Source organism: Centruroides sculpturatus, unplaced genomic scaffold (assembly GCF_000671375.1).
Source record: "Centruroides sculpturatus isolate CEXI.00-Female unplaced genomic scaffold, Cexi_2.0 scaffold245, whole genome shotgun sequence".
In the NCBI taxonomy this organism is placed as follows: domain Eukaryota; kingdom Metazoa; phylum Arthropoda; class Arachnida; order Scorpiones; family Buthidae; genus Centruroides; species Centruroides sculpturatus.
The window spans coordinates 494,880-513,134 of record NW_019384465.1 but is presented as its reverse complement, the minus strand read 5'-3'; the positions used below and the strand labels follow the sequence as shown (position 1 = coordinate 513,134).

At 28.5% G+C, this 18,255-nt stretch overlaps 1 protein-coding gene across 2 annotated transcripts in view; it reads left to right on the top strand.

The window, feature by feature from the left end:
- Window positions 1–18,255, top strand: part of LOC111621016 (caprin-1-like) — a 59,910-nt gene that overhangs the window by 14,202 nt on the left and 27,453 nt on the right. For both annotated transcript variants that reach the window (XM_023363055.1, XM_023363054.1), the window contains exons 2-4: window positions 14,457–14,519; window positions 14,587–14,673; window positions 14,749–14,910. In XM_023363055.1, coding sequence (XP_023218823.1) covers window positions 14,457–14,519; window positions 14,587–14,673; window positions 14,749–14,910 — 312 coding nt within the window. The remainder of the gene's footprint in view (window positions 1–14,456; window positions 14,520–14,586; window positions 14,674–14,748; window positions 14,911–18,255) is intronic.

The following is an 18,255-nucleotide window of genomic DNA, read 5'->3' as shown; positions in this document are numbered from 1 at the left end:
GCCTTTTCGGAAATAATACAATAAAATATGTCTAAAATGCACGTCTTGTTCTTCCATTTTTAAATTGGGATAAAAACAAAACTAAATAACTAATAGATACAATTTTTTTACTAAATTAAAGGTGGAAGTCCAAACAACAAGAAAACAATATAGGTTAAATGCTTTGAACATGATGACAAAGCAAAAAAATGTGCTAAGGCCACCTATTGACAAAATCTGCAATCACTTAGTTGCCAACCCTATATTACTAGTTTGCATATCATTATGATATATTATTTTAGTATCTTCTGCTGGAAGCCTACAAAATTCACTTGTGGCCCACATCCAGAAAAGGCTGTTTATTGATTGATTTAGAAGAATATGTTTGAATAAACTAAGAAATTGAAGTGGAATTTTTATACCTGATGAAACAAACATGTAATTGAATGTGGGAAAATTTTATTTGTTGTAATTGATTTAATCTAATATGGAAAGTTAATTATTAATTATTTGGAATATTTATAATGATTGGAAGAAAATCTTTCTGAAAATGTTTTGGGGATAAATAAAACTAATTCTTTGATGATGGTTTTACTTTATTATTATTGTACTTTAATATTAGAGTCATTAATTAGTAGTTTTTGGAATTATCATTATGTATTTTGAAACCATGTTGATTTTTATATATCCAAATTCTTCTGAAGTGTTTTGATTCTGAGTTTGTTTTATTATAATTGCTTTTTATTTTTTCAGTTGCTAGACAGTAGTTCAAAAGTATAAAAGTTTTTAGTTAAGATTGTAGAATTCTTGTTATTTCCTATGCTTTCATTATATGATGTTTTTTCCAGCCAGTAATTGCATTATTTGAATTGTTAGTTTTTTGAAAGTAGACTACTGAAATTTCTAGAAATATCTGGTACTCTAATGATGACATTTTCTTTATTGAACTGATGATTAGTTTAATTGACCATTACATCAGAATGTGTGAGAAGTCACATATGAGGGAACAAATGGGTTTGGGATGGAGGAGGGAGTTGAGACAGTGCACCAGAAATAACGCACTTCACTACTCATTTAATCGTTAAATAACAACAGTTTATTTTTTCAGTTTATAAAAATTTATAAGGGAATAGAATTAGTGGGAGAGAGTAATTCTAAAAGTGTGCCAAACTAAGAGAGAGAGAGTTTTCAATTTCGTATATGAGTTGATAGATACTGAATACTTAGCGTTCCAATTGTCTTGAAGGAAGGCTTGGTCCGGATGAGCCTTGATTCAAGGGTCAAGTTCAGATACTTGCTTGTCAATGGGAGCAATGACAATCTGGTGAAAAAAATTGATGAGAGTTTGTGAAGAGCAGTGTCGAGGACAGTGAGGAGGTTAACACACTTTAAAAACAGGCCAGTGAAACTGTGTCTTGTCATCTTTTCTCTTGCTTTTTATTTGGGGTCTTCCTCCTGCTATTGTAATGCCCATATTTGGTAAAGTAGACAGTTGATCCAATTGTAATTTTTTTCTCTTTTTTTCTTTTTTTCTATTTCCTTTGACGAGTAGTTTTCTATCAGATGTGTCACCTATGGAGGAAATGTTATCAATGAGAAAATCTTACAAAGTTCCTTTGCTGTCATTATTACAGAAATAATTCTCCCCTTTTTTCTTTGAACAAAAATTAAATAAGACTAGGATTGTTGAATTTATAATAATCAAAATTGTACATAGTATTTTTTAAACTGATTCAGTTCCAGTTAATATTAAACAGTTTTTAGTATATTTTCTCAAGTAATTATATTTAATTTTGATATTTATCTTAAAATTGATATAATTTCTGTAATATTTAAAAAATTTTAGATTTTAAGTCAGTTGCAATAAAGAATATTGATCTGATTTCATTAATTTTGAAGATTGGCAATTTAAATACTATAAAACAACTTTATGATCATATTATATTGTAATATCCTTTATTACATGTAAGTATTATAAAGTTAATGTTTTAGGATTATTATCTTTAAAAATTGAAATGATTTATCTGATATAGTGAGTAGCAGTTTGAAATTTGTCTATGTAGGTTCTAATTATTCAGCATTAACCTTTCTCTGAATGTGGAGTCTATTCTGGGGTTAATCATAGAAATTAGATAGTTTTGGCATAATACAGCACAATATGATGACACAATTATCTTTTTTATATGAATTAATGGAGCTAAAAATAAGTCTAATCTCCAGTTTTTACAATTAGTGAAATCTGCTTTATTGTGGATCAATTAACTAAATAATAATAATAATTAACGAAACTATATATCTGTTGTCTTGTGATGATTATGCCAGAAACTTAATGTACTTATTTTTTATATTCATCAATAAATCTAAATTAAGGATTTTTGGGTTACAGTCTATTTTTAATTAAATTATGGAATTTGACCAAAGCATTAATGTGTGTGATTATGTAGTTCTAGTTAATAAATGTGTGGAAGCAAAAATTTGATTCCAGATGTGTTAATTGGAAGTGTGGTAACATAACACATCTGTATAGTAGCAGAAGTTGGGTTTGAGTTCTACTTCAAGTTGATCTTCCCATAATGGCCATCACCCATCTTCCCATAATTAAAAATTAGTCTAAATGTAGTAAAAAATCCAGTAATTTAGATTTATGACTAATTCAAGCCATGTTTGTTTATTTTTGTAGATTTAATATTATCTTTCATTATAGCATTCATTTTATACATTATATTATCTCAAATTATACAGTTTTGCTGATGTAAAATGTATATTTTGATCTAGTTCACATAGAAATGATTTTATTACTAAATACAGTATAATGTATATTAAAAATTAAATATGGAAAGCCCAATATATAAGTTACACCATATATAGATTATTGGATATTATCTATACTAAAGAGGTAATGTTTGTAAGTTTGTTTGCAGCAGGTAATCTCCAAAACTACTCATCCGATTTCAAAAATTCTTTCACCAATATTTAGAATGGAACTTCAGGGTGGACATAGGCTGTATATTATTCCGTTAAATATTCATATAAATTAAAATATATAATCTAGGTTAAGGCTTTTACGTCCAACAGATGGCGCTAAGAGTATGATGCCCTAAGTTTGCTTTTCTGTGAAAATGAACTAAAGCAGATCATCATCTATCTATCTATATAAATAAAAATGTAATGTTTGTTTGTTCCTACCGATTCCTTTGAAATTTTGACACAACGCTGCATTCGAATATGCACGTGTTTTTATATAATATACATGTTGAAATCCCCTCGAGAGATGGATAGGATTAAGGCTTACTGTAAAGAACTCTGTTTCTATTTATACTATTTTAGATGCAGTTTTTTGCATTTTTGATTATGTTTTAATAGGGTACGTCAACGGAATGTACACTAAGAAGGGATTTTTTGAAAAATCCCCCCACGGGGAAGTGTTAAACATTTATAATAGATACATTTTGAGTCACAACAACACGTGGCGGGGTCTGCTAGTATATAATAATAATATACAAGATGGGTGCAAGGTAACTAGGCATTAAGAAATTTGCTATAATTTTTGTAATAATAATGCAATCATAATAATAATTGTTTGCATATACAACCATCAATGGAATTTTGTAATTCCCTCATCGGTGGTATGGGCAATGACCAAGAGAGGCCATATTTGAAGTGGAAAAAAGTTGGTCAACTGCTTGTCTGTTCAGAAGTGAGCCTAGATTGCTGCACACTGAGGTTTGGAAATGAATGAGCTCACATCTATTATTAGACAGATATAGCTAAATGCATCAGTCCATTTCAACCATCAGTGAGAGGTAGGTTGAAATACTTATTCAGTCTATAAAAGCATCATATGCACGTGGTTCAGGTGATTTCCATCTCTTGTTGAAGTAGGTTGATATCACAACATACTTCAACAATTGTTGATTTCAACCATCAAAGTTCATAAGAAAGAATGTCAGTAGGTTGAAATTCTTGAGCGATCTTGAAATGCATAGTTAAGAGGTTGATCCCATAGTTTCGGCTAAACAAGAAGATCATGATGAAGTGTGTAGGTTGATTACACAAAAGTTGATCACATAATAAGGTTGGTCACACGAATAAATATTGATAACAGGAGGAAAAGTTGATCACATAAAGATGGTTGAAGGTTAAACACATCAGCATAGGTTGATAGCTGATTTGAATGCAATAAGCATCATATATATGATACAAGACTTCTATTTCTCTGTCAGAACATCAAGGATGTCTACATGGCAGAAATTAATTAATACACTCTATCCAATAAAACACTAATCGAAAATCATTTTGACAGTCTGTACTAAGATATTTACCAGAACATGTAACTAAAATCACTTACTAAAAAGAAAACAAAAATAATTCCATAAATGAATCGCCTTAATAAAAATACAAGTACACAAGTACAATTAAACTGTAATCCTTTAGATTAATTAATGATTGTAGGTTGAGTGAGAAAATTAATTTTGCTGGCAAGTCATTTGAAAGCATTATAAATATCATAGTTAGTCCAAAAGTCTGTTAACTCACATGACCACATTACTCCATAACTACCAAGCAGTAGAGTTAACTCCAATTGCTCTTTTTCAAAAATTATACAATCAAATATGTAATGTGTAGAACCATCCTCCTCAGAACATGAAGGACACAGGTTTGAGCTCCTGTTAGTAAATCTAGTGAGATAACTCGCAAACTTGCCATGATTTGATAATAGCTGTGTAGTACAAAAGTTTGGTGTATACCATTTGAGGCCAATAAAGTTTTTAATATTGGAAATAAATTTATATGTAATGTGTTCTCTATTGTTGTCCCATTTGATCTGCCAGTTATGTAGAGCATCCTCCCATAATATTCGATGTAAAGTTCGTAGACTAGTTTTATTATATTCAACAGGCAATGCAGTGTTTTCAGCAGCCTGTTTTGCTAAATAATCTGCCCTCTCATTGCCTTGTACACCTTGGTGGGTCCTTACCCATGTGATTGCAAAGTTACAGCTCATAGTCCGTAGTAAATTTCGTATATCTTCAGCAAGTGGATGTAGTCTTCTGCTTTTAAGAAGAGTAAAAGTAGATAATGAATCTGTAAATAATTGTATAGTTGTTTTAGGATGATAATTATTTTCCCATTTAATTGCCTGTAGAATAGCAAATAATTCTGCTTGGAAAACTGTACAAAAGCTATCCAAGCGTATCAATTGACTGAATATCTCTATGTTTTCAGTGAAAACTACAAAGCTGCATCCAACGGCATCATTAATTTTTGATCCGTCAGTATAAATATCTAATTATGCAGATTGTACATTATCAAAATTGCAGTTTAAAGAGCAACCAGGAAATGAGGTGTTAGAGTATGGAAAGCTCCACTTGACTTCATCACTGGCTATAGTGCGTAAACCACACTGAATGGTCTTTCCCCATTTTAGTTGTTGTTATCTCTCTTTCTGTGTGATCGCAAGATTGATTGGCAATTTCTTTGCAATCACCTGAAGGCTTTGATTACGAATAGTTCGATATGCCTTAGTAATAGGTATAAGTGCCTGCCTCTGTGAAGATATACTACTTTGCGATTGAAATGTACTTTATGTATAGCCCAACCCCATGTGCCGCACGTATATGTTATGATGGGAATGTAAATGGCATCATAGATGATGGACAGTGCTTTATGAGCAAAAGATTGTAAAATTAGGCCTGTGCGATTAGTAATATATCTAACATGATTATCCCATGACAAACGAAAATCAAGCACAACACCTAAATATTTTATTGTTTGACCAATCTTAATGGTACTACCATTCATTTTAATATGCGGCAGCCTACGATAGAGATTAGGTTTATCAGGTGTATTAAAAATAATACCACGTGTTTTTTGGGGATTGAAGTGTAACTTATGCACAACACCCCAATCATAGAAGTTCTGCAGCATAATGTTACCTTTAAACTACAGATCAGATCTTGATCGGTTACCCAGTAGCATTATTACATCATCAGCATATGCAAAGATTTTCATTTGTCCAAAGTCTTCTTTTAAGAAAGTATCAAAGATGATGTTCCAAAACAATGGTCTGCATACGGATCCCTGCGGGCAACTCCCAGTAATATCTTTAATGACCTGATGCTGACCGTACCATAGGATAGCCTTGCAGTTACAAAAGTAATCACGTATAAGGTTTCAGATGTTCTGTGAACAGTTAATATTATGAAGTTGATGTAAGATAAGGGGCCACCATGCACTGTCAAAAGCCTTCGTTATATCGAAGCTGACCCCTAAAACATATTTATGTTCCTCCAATAAAGACTGTATATTGTTAACTACAGCTTTGATGGAATCTTCTGCAGATTTTTTATGCCAAAATCCAAACTGCATCTCACTCAATAAGTTGTAATGCTCTACATACCATGCCAATCTGCAAGCAATAAGTTTTTCTAAAATTTTTCCCAAAACAGGCAAAAGAGATATCGGTCTGGCATCATAGAGAGACCCAGGCTTGGGCACTGGAACAATCTTAGCAATTTTCCACGCTTGTGGAAAAATTGCATGACAGAAGCAAGTATTAAGCATGTTAAAAAGATGTTGTGGTATAATAGCCCAGAGTTTTATAGCAATTTTATTAGTTATCTCATCATGGCCTGGGGCCTTACCTTTCCCCATGCTTTTAAAAGTATGATCAACCTCCTCTTTAGTGAAAGATGAGTCATCTTCTGTCAGACAAACAGGTAAGGCGCTGATTTCCAAGCGCAGTTGCTGGTGCCCATCCGTGTCATGTTCAGAATCGTCATCAGGACAAAATGTCTCTAGTTTTGTGGTCAATGCCTGAAGTAAAGATTCAGGCTCGGAATTGCCATAATTATAATTTTAATTAATAATTAACTAATTAGCAATTAAAATTATAATCACCAAAAAATAGCCCGATCTTATACAGCAGTTGGTGTGGCTTTAAAAAAACCCCATATTAATTAATAAAGATTTATTACTTATTACTGGCTAAAGACTAGCTTTAACACCCTAGAAGTGGAAAAAGAATCTGCATGAAATTTAAATTTCATTTGTACAGTCAAATTGTTCATAAGTCTGAAAGTTCATGTAGGGAGCACCTATAGTTTAGCTGTAATTATATTAAATGATTTATAAAATGAAAGTGTCAGCATTGTTTATTTTAATATTGTGATTGGTTTTGAATTACTAAATGAAATTTAATAAAAATTAAATTTTTATGAAAATCATATTTTATAAGTTAATTTAAAATCTAGTTAAATTTATAATGCTGTATTACAATGAGTATTCAAAAACAATTTCCGTAATTATGAGGTTAGTGGGATAACTAACCTCATAAATTAGTTTTCTAAAGTAGTTTAATTCTAGTTTTTTGGCCCTGTTAAATATAGTTTGATATGAGTCATGAGAATAATAAAATTTCTCTCTCAGATTTAATTTTAAATAGTATAAACAAACATTTAATGCATAACCCAATTTTTAATTAAAGTCAAATGAACTACCAAATTATCAGGCTATAATAAGACTAATTTTAATAATAATTAGTCCAATAATGTGGTAGTTTGCTTGGTATTAAGTAGTATAAACATTTTTATCTCTGTAAATGCTCAATTTCTTATAAAGCAGAATGCAATTTGTCTGTTCTTTTAGCATATAAAGAAAAATTTGAAAATACAAACAATTTTAATAAATTAATTTTAATGATATATTAAAATATGTTAAAACTGTTTTAAAATTTATTTAATGCAGGCCTGTTTTACTAATACTTAAAAATATTTTTATCTCTGCAATAATTTATTTGATATTTAATTTTTATGTATGTAATGGTTTTTAATTTCTTTATTATATTTTAAGAGAGCTAACTTGTGTTAAGAAGTGAATTGCTGTAAAATCTATTCTAATGTAAAATCTGACAAGTTTATTTAACATCTGATGATTTTATTATTCATAAAATTAATTTAATTGGTCTAAATATGTTGTTAATATGTTCTTTAAATTAAATACAAACGAGTAATTGTGATATGCAGTATGGTCTAGAAGTAATACAGCAGTTAGCTTTTACATTTTAAGAAAAAAAATATATACTATTAAATCTCTATATTTTTAACTTTCCTTCCTTTTGTTTTTATTTTTAAATATTTTCAAATTATTAACACAGAAGAAAAGTTGGTAGCTTAAATAGTAAAAGTGCTATGTAAATTGTATCTCAAATTACACATATTAAACTAAATCAAGAAAAATATATATATATATATATATATAATAATAATAATTATAGTTTTATCTAGTTTATTGCTTGTAGAGGAAATAATTATAAATTTCACTTTGTATGTTTACAAAAAATATCTATTTATAAAGTTGTAGAATGTTTGAAGCATATAAAAGAGAAATTTATTTAATCATATTGCATTCTAATGTTGTTTTTTTTTCTTCTGGAATTGTGCCAGATGCAACAATGCCGTCACCAGGTGTAATATTTATCAGGTATTAATATTTATCATTTACTTGTGAAATATTACTGCTAGTGATGTGCTGGATATCCATATTTGTATCCATATCCACAGATATCCGAGGGAAAAATAAAATCCATATCCGTTACTTTTTAGCGGATCTTTAATGGATCTTTTATCTTAATGAATTTCATTACTTATATGAAATTTTAAAGATAGGTAGCAATAAAATACTAATAACTTCAATTCAAATCACTTTTTATTTCTTAAAATCACATATTTGGCACATTCATATTGCAAAAATTTTATCACGCAACATTCATTTACTATCGTAAAATATTTCCATATTACACTACTAAACTTTTTTGTCGACATTGTTTTTATTTTGATTTAACTCAACACTCTCCAAAAACACAAACGTAATCTATGCTATCCCATGTCACACTAAACTATAAACAAAAACACGCAGTGCAAGTCAAAACATGTCGTGTTACTAACGCAACTATCGGTCCAAGGTCACAAGCACCGGCGCCGACTGAGTACGAAAGTTGAGATCTGTATACATATCCGCGGATCTAGACACTAATGATTCGTATCCACGGATATACATTTTTAATGATCTGGCACATAACTAATTACTGCAAGTATATTAATATATCAAAATATCAGATGCATTTAGTTTCTATATTATGAAATTGGAATAATGCTACATATACATCATACTTTGCCTACTTAGGTAAAAGTGCACCAAAAAAAAATATTTGCTGTTACATGAACAGCTAGATTAAGGAAGTTATTAGAAAATAAATTTGTCTTAAGCATATGTTTATACAACAACTACAAAAGTTTGACTGAAAATGCTCAGAAGGGAATAGAATGGTTTAATTTTTTTAATGTAAGGAACTGTCATATGTAATTTTTGTTTTCTAATTTGAATTTCAGTTGAAAAAAATAATAGCGACTAAATTAAAACTTTATTTTCTCTGAAATTGAGTCAATGCAGACTGAAATGTTTAAGAATGAAAAATTTTTTCGGATTCATTTCTTAATCTTCATTTATTCAGACTTAAGAAATGTAAGTTTTGAATTAAATACTTTTGTTACATGATATTTACTGTAAATGTACATGTTGAATATTATATCTGATACATTCAATAAATAATTGAACTTTTTCTTTATTGTTAGAATGCATCAGTATGAATGAGCATAGTTTTTATTTTTCTGATTTGTTCTGTAACTGAACTTTTTGTCATAGTTCTGATAGATGTATTAGAAATTACCTTGGTCACAAAATTTATTCAAGCTATGCTAATATCAAAATGCATTGTAGTGTTGTTGAATAATTATAAACAGGGCCATTTTGTGTGATTGATTTGTAGAAATTGGAATATGTTATAGAATTTTTGATGATCAAAATTTGATTTTTTTTATAGTTTATTCCCTGAAGATGAGCTATAAATAATTTGAATTTTAAAACTATTTACTTCAAAGAAGAATAGTTTCCTTTGTTTTGATTTTTGATTAGAGAGAAAAAGGAGTTACATAAGTACTTAATTTGTAAATTTCCAAATGTCCTGTGATTAGTGAAGATTTACAAATGAGGTTCAAACTATTGATTACTGACAGAATTGGTACAATAAGTCCATTGAATTCATCTCTTCTGTCCATCAAGCTTTTTCTCCTTGTAAAAATAATATGCATGAATAATCAGAAGTCTTAATCATGAGTTCTTGAATTAATGAAACAATGCTTACATTAGATTTTCTCTGAAATAAAATTTTTTTAACTTTTTTTTATATTGTTAGCAATTCTTTGGCTACATTTTATTCACTGATTTAAATCAGGCTGTATTACTGCTATTTAAATACTGAGTAATTTGGCACTAGAGGTAGGCATTAGCCACCATCTCTTACTAAATTTAATAATAATTAATTTAATTTAATTAGTATTTATTAAATAATTTAATTATATCAAATTACCAAATTATTTTATTTAAAATAATACAATTTAGTTTTAATATAACTATCAGGCCTTGAGATGTTTATATATGAATATAATAAAGACATAGAGAAACAATTAAGGTGTTTATTTCTATAGTGATAAATTTTAGTATTTATATGAAATTGTAAGTTTAAAAAGTATTGGGCAAACCTTATATTTTGTTCTCTAATTATCATAATTATATCCCCTATTTTATTTTAAAGTAATTGTGTTGAAATTCCTACACATTAAATTATATATGACAAAATGTGAAGGATTTTGAGTCTTTATTGAAGAGACCACCTGCAATATTGATGTACAGTACATGCTCTTGTGGTATTTTGTCTCCTCAGACGTCCAATAATATTTCTGGCATCACAAGATGCACAGGTTACTACAGTTCTGTCTGTAAGCTCTTGAATAACATTGGCTTTGTTGTCTAAATGCAGTCCTTCATAAAACCCAGAGGAAATCTAAGAGGTAGCATTGAGTTATCTTGGAAGCCTTGGTTATTACTATTCCCAATCCAGTGTCCATGGAAAAGGTTATTCAGCGTTGCACATATTTTCCTTGCCTCATTGGCACTTCTCATTTTTTTCCTGCATGTTCACATACCAAAGACATTCTAAGGAACAATTTTTCTAAAGAGCCATTGCAAGGTGCAATATTTGAAATCCTCCACTAGGATGCATTTTATAATATGTAATTTAATGTGTAACACAATTACTTTAAAATAAAACAAAGGACATAATTATGTGCTACCCTGTTATCTAGAAAGTATATTATTATTAATTTTTATTTCTAATAGCAAATTTCTACATCAAAACACAAAAGAGTAATTTGGAAATAATAATGTTCAAGTATTATTATACAATATTATTCTATTGTACATAATCTATTTTGTTTGTAATAAGATTTCAACGAGTGTAAGCGAAATTTATTATTATTAATTTTTATATCTAATAGCAAATTTCTACATCAAAACACAAAAGAGTAATTTGGAAATAATAATGTTCAAGTATTATTATACAATATTATGTTACAGTACTAATATTTTTAACAGCAGTTAATCAGGGACGACATATTAAAGTAAACGATTTCTGTAAAACATTTTTGTAGTGTAATCTTCATGAATTCTCTTCTATATCTTTGCAGTGGATTTCCCGCTTCTTTTGTATTTTAATCGAAGAGCACCGATGTCAGTAAAGCAGTTTATGTAATATACAATTTTTTTATAATCTTAGACAATACTTTCTTCAAAATTTCATCCAATGTTTCATTCAAAGAACATCTGAAAATAATAACATTTATGAAAATTTAAATTTAAATGAGTTTAACATTAGAATGTATTATTCATATTCTTATTCATTCGTATTGTTAAATGTAATGTTGTATAATATGTTACATTTAAATAAAAAGAATATCGTATATTTAAAAAACTTATTATAAGTATACTTTCCTCATAAGTCGTTCTCGATAAGAAAAACTCACAACATAGGCAAGGGTGAAATACAAATTCTTAACATTAAATGATGAATTTCATTCTTGCGAAATTGAATTTTCTTCTTCTCATTTTTAGTTTCTCTTTTCTGTATTTTCAGGGTGAAGATCAGCTAAATGGAAAAAATAAAACGATCTTANGGACATAATTATGTGCTACCCTGTTATCTAGAAAGTATATTATTATTAATTTTTATTTATCTTTTATTCAGACAAAATTCATTGAGAATTTTTAATAATGCAAACTTCAACATTCTTAAAATCAAGATCCAGTAATTTTTAGAACTTTAAGCCAATTTTAGGTTTTTAAGTGAACCACAATGTTTATTTAGATACAGAAGATACATGATGATGCTTGTGTATATACAAATATAAACATTTTTGTTCATAATTGTAATGACACCTCATTTTTGTGTTATTTCTAATTACAGCTAAAATGCACTTTAAATTAAATGAACAGAATGTGAGTGTTCTATAGAAGTAGCTTTTTACTTTAATTTCATAATATTTACAGGCTTTACAACAGAACATGTACATGTATTAACATTTTTTATTTTTTTATGTTTAAAACTGTAAGGACAGCTGTACAATGTGATTTTTCTAAGTTGGATACAATATTTACATACTTTTTCTAACTAATTTACATACATTAGAGATAGTTATGTGATTAGCCAGAATAGTACAAGTAATATTTTGAAATTAGTTTTTTTTTTTTTTATATAATATTTCAAACAGGAAGGGGGTTGTAGTGCTGCATTTAAAAAAAAAATAAAAAACATTCATTTTCTGCCTCATTATTAACAAATTGAATACTTGAAAAATTTCATAAGGAGATTAATTTTCTTCCTTTCTCTGTCCAATTTTTGTAATAAAGTATGTTATTTAGCTATAAGAGTTATAGACTTGCAGAAATTCTGTTAGCTTGAAAAGTAAAAAAAAATTTATAAAATTTATGAAATAGTTTTATAAAGTAGTGGTTTCACTTTGTGAAAAAATAAGGTTTGTGATTATTTTACCATAAAAGTAGCTAAAATGATTGGTGAATCTACTGTTGACCTGTGTTATATTGGTAGATAAGTTTGTATTTTATATCAGAATGGTATAAATCATTTGTTTTAAGAACTGTGATATATTTTTCATTGCTGTGAACAAATTAGTTGAAGTATTTCCTAGTGATTAAAGAACTTTGTATGAAAATTATGGTGTCAACAGATATATTGTAATTTTAGATAATCATAGAAGGATGAGTTCCATGAATTGTAATATTCTAGTTATTTTGCAAATTTTTTTTTACTTTGGAAATATTCAATGAGCTGAATTAGTCATAACTCTGGTATTTCCTTTGTTGTTAAGATTTACTTGTAAGATTTTATCATTAAAGGAAATATCATTGAGTTGGTATGTCCTTTGTTTCCTTTCCTCTACATGAAGAATTTATACAAGCATTAAGTGAATGTGAAATTAAAATATTGATTCTTTTGCTAATTCTGGCTCAATTTTTACTTTGCTAATTTTTAATTAATAATAAATTATAAAATCGAGCATTAATTACTCTCAAATTAGCATGCTATTGATGAAATGTAATTATAATTATTGACTAGAATAAACATCTGGAATAATAATAGTATTATTTAAAGTAATTGTTCATTTAAATAAATACATTTTTTAAATTTAAAGGTAATGAGTAATGTTTTCTAAGGAAGTAGTAATAAATATTAAAATTCTATTTAAAATTACAAATGCATAGACTATTTTAATAAAGTATAACATTTGTGTAAGATTTTTTTTAATAAAAACTGGTTTTTATGTAACTCAATAATAAAGTATTTCTGCTATGAACATAGTGATACAAATATATTAGATAGTAATATTGAAGAACCATTTTCTACAAATTTTAAATTGATTTCTAATAAATCTCATTTATTTCTACAAACAAGTTAGATATTGATATACAATACCCTCTAATAGTAAACTCTTTATAATAAACAGTATAGCTGCAAGATGGGAAAAAAGTTATAGATAGCACACACTAATAATAAGTCCCTGTCTATTGGACAAAGATAAGGCTTATTATAAACTGAAAAATTGCACATTCTATTTAGTGTTGTCACTCTTACCATGTGCTGAAATAAGGTGTGAGAATATTGTGTTATGCTTAAGGTGATAAAGGTGAAAAATTACTGGGTTTATTTCATTAATAGTTGTTTTCTCATAGTAAGTACTTTCTAATAAACAGTGCAGTTGTAACCCAAAAAAGTTAGACAGTGTACTTTTTGGGCTACAGTTTATAGATTTCCACTATCGTTCATCTGTCCATATATCCTAATCTCAAGAACAGCATTTTAAAAATATCACAATAATTTATAAATGGGTCACACACTTTGGTAAATTGAAGATGCACCACATAGAGCTTGACTTCCGCAAAGTATTTTTACTTGTTCCTAATCAGCTTTGCAAGGAGAGATCTTTCCACATTATACGTATATAATTTTAAACAGTGAAGAAAATTATATTAAAAATATAATAGTTAACAATAAATTTTTTTATTAGGGTAAATTGGATACTTATAAAAGTGACCATAAAAATGGAAAAGAACTAAATGAAGATCAAAAGGTAATTATTTTTCATTCAATCAGTTTGTTTTACCAATATAAATTGTATAATTGATATATAATTTCAGAATGCCATTAAAAAATATGATCTTGTTGTGGAGCTGTTGGAGTTTGCAAAAGAACTACAGAAGTCTTTTAATGGTGTTGTTCATGAGGTAAATAATGAGTTTTATAACAATTCATTTTACAAGTAAGATTTTTTAAACGTGAAATTTTAAATTTAAATTTAGTGTGTCAAGCTTCAGAAGAAAGCTGCTAAAAGAGAACAAGCAGAAAGACAGCAACAAGAGATACAGAGAATCAAGGAGTTGTTACTACTACAAGATATTCTTGTGAACATGGGAACTGCTGAAATAAGGAATGATTTCCTTCTTGGGACTAATGGGGCTTTGGTATTAATTTCTTTAATTTTGCTTTAGTAAAGAATTTTACTTTTTAATGTAATTTTCATTTTTATTAACACTTTTATCCCTGGCTTAATTATAGCATATTATGCCCAATAAGTTTTTTAATTTAAGCATTATACCCTTGAGAAGCTGATACACTTTAGCAATACACAACCACACCTGTACTCTTTCCAGCAAAAATTTCTAATAGGATTTTAAAACAGTTTTAAAACTTGACACAGGCTCTTTAAAGAGACTGAAAACATTTTATCCTATTAAAAATTTTTGGGAGGTATGGAGTTGCTTATTGCATTAAATCTATTATTTGAATGAAATTTTAATGCCTAAAGAACACACACTGTAGTTCTAAATTACATTAATGAAAATATTTTAATACTGAAATTAAATTGTATGAATCTCATTGTTAATTTTAAAAAAAAGAGTAACATAGATATAAAATATTTCATCCAATATGTGATATTTATTTATTTTTTAATAAATTGTTTGTTCTCCATCTCTATTATTTATCTGTTTCAATTATCTGAAATTATCTACAACAGGGCTGTCCAACTGGCGGGCCGTATACGGCCCGCCAAATAATTTTTACGGCCCCCGAGTACATTTTACTATGAATAAATTTATGTTACTAAATTATTATTATTAATATTAAAATTATTTTACTATGTGAAAATTTAAATCTAATTTGAATTTAAAGTAGGTACTATTTAGTTTGCGTAACTTCACTTAACCTGGCTGAATACAGAAGCAACCTTCTTGGCCCCCGAAATGTTTGGTGAAGAAAATATGGCCCGCGGGCTATGATAAGTTGGACAGCGCTGATCTACAAGATTAATTTCTTATAAAATCTAAATATTTATGCTTCAAAGAGAAATTATAATCAGATAAAAAAAGGAACATTATTTTGTATTTTTGGACATTTATAAATTTGTTATATGGTATAAGTGCTTTTAAGGGTCAGTTGCAAGAATTGTTTAAATCACAGAATACATGTTCATGGAATAAATTTAACTTTGTCACTAATCTAAAGAATAAACTATATTTGTTGCATGAGTTACTTTGACTTGACAGGTAGTTAACAAGAAATGATTAATTATTGTATTACATAAAGTTAAGATTTATTTAATATTATGACAAACTTCATTTAATTAGTCTAAATAAAGGTTATCCACATTGGCATTGGAGAAGATCAGTCATCTTGTTACTTTTTTAGCCTGCTCCTATAGTGGTGAAGTGCTTATGTTAGAAATTTTGTATGTCTGTCAGATGTGTGCATGCATGATCTGTTCAATCCATTTATTGTGCATGTCCACACACATGCACAATGACTTCATTGTCATTACCCAAGTTATGTTCTGTTCAATCCATTCATTGTGCATGTCCACGTGCATGTACAAAAGGGAACTGAACATTTTCGTTTACGGTCACTGTAAGCTATAGTAAAAACTACGTAGTTCCTCTAGAATCTATAAACTACATCCCTTACTGTATATTCAGTGAAAAATTCTTCTGAACAACTACTTGACTAATAATAAGTCCCTGTCTATTGGACAAAGATAAGGCTTATTATAAACTGAAAAATTGCACATTCTATTTAGTGTTGTCACTCTTACCATGTGCTGAAATAAGGTGTGAGAATATTGTGTTATGCTTAAGGTGATAAAGGTGAAAAATTACTGGGTTTATTTCATTAATAGTTGTTTTCTCATAGTAAGTACTTTCTAATAAACAGTGCAGTTGTAACCCAAAAAAGTTAGACAGTGTACTTTTTGGGCTACAGTTTATAGATTTCCACTATCGTTCATCTGTCCATATATCCTAATCTCAAGAACAGCATTTTAAAAATATCACAATAATTTATAAATGGGTCACACACTTTGGTAAATTGAAGATGCACCACATAGAGCTTGACTTCCGCAAAGTATTTTTACTTGTTCCTAATCAGCTTTGCAAGGAGAGATCTTTCCACATTATACGTATATAATTTTAAACAGTGAAGAAAATTATATTAAAAATATAATAGTTAACAATAAATTTTTTTATTAGGGTAAATTGGATACTTATAAAAGTGACCATAAAAATGGAAAAGAACTAAATGAAGATCAAAAGGTAATTATTTTTCATTCAATCAGTTTGTTTTACCAATATAAATTGTATAATTGATATATAATTTCAGAATGCCATTAAAAAATATGATCTTGTTGTGGAGCTGTTGGAGTTTGCAAAAGAACTACAGAAGTCTTTTAATGGTGTTGTTCATGAGGTAAATAATGAGTTTTATAACAATTCATTTTACAAGTAAGATTTTTTAAACGTGAAATTTTAAATTTAAATTTAGTGTGTCAAGCTTCAGAAGAAAGCTGCTAAAAGAGAACAAGCAGAAAGACAGCAACAAGAGATACAGAGAATCAAGGAGTTGTTACTACTACAAGATATTCTTGTGAACATGGGAACTGCTGAAATAAGGAATGATTTCCTTCTTGGGACTAATGGGGCTTTGGTATTAATTTCTTTAATTTTGCTTTAGTAAAGAATTTTACTTTTTAATGTAATTTTCATTTTTATTAACACTTTTATCCCTGGCTTAATTATAGCATATTATGCCCAATAAGTTTTTTAATTTAAGCATTATACCCTTGAGAAGCTGATACACTTTAGCAATACACAACCACACCTGTACTCTTTCCAGCAAAAATTTCTAATAGGATTTTAAAACAGTTTTAAAACTTGACACAGGCTCTTTAAAGAGACTGAAAACATTTTATCCTATTAAAAATTTTTGGGAGGTATGGAGTTGCTTATTGCATTAAATCTATTATTTGAATGAAATTTTAATGCCTAAAGAACACACACTGTAGTTCTAAATTACATTAATGAAAATATTTTAATACTGAAATTAAATTGTATGAATCTCATTGTTAATTTTAAAAAAAAGAGTAACATAGATATAAAATATTTCATCCAATATGTGATATTTATTTATTTTTTAATAAATTGTTTGTTCTCCATCTCTATTATTTATCTGTTTCAATTATCTGAAATTATCTACAACAGGGCTGTCCAACTGGCGGGCCGTATACGGCCCGCCAAATAATTTTTACGGCCCCCGAGTACATTTTACTATGAATAAATTTATGTTACTAAATTATTATTATTAATATTAAAATTATTTTACTATGTGAAAATTTAAATCTAATTTGAATTTAAAGTAGGTACTATTTAGTTTGCGTAACTTCACTTAACCTGGCTGAATACAGCAGCAACCTTCTTGGCCCCCGAAATGTTTGGTGAAGAAAATATGGCCCGCGGGCTATGATAAGTTGGACAGCGCTA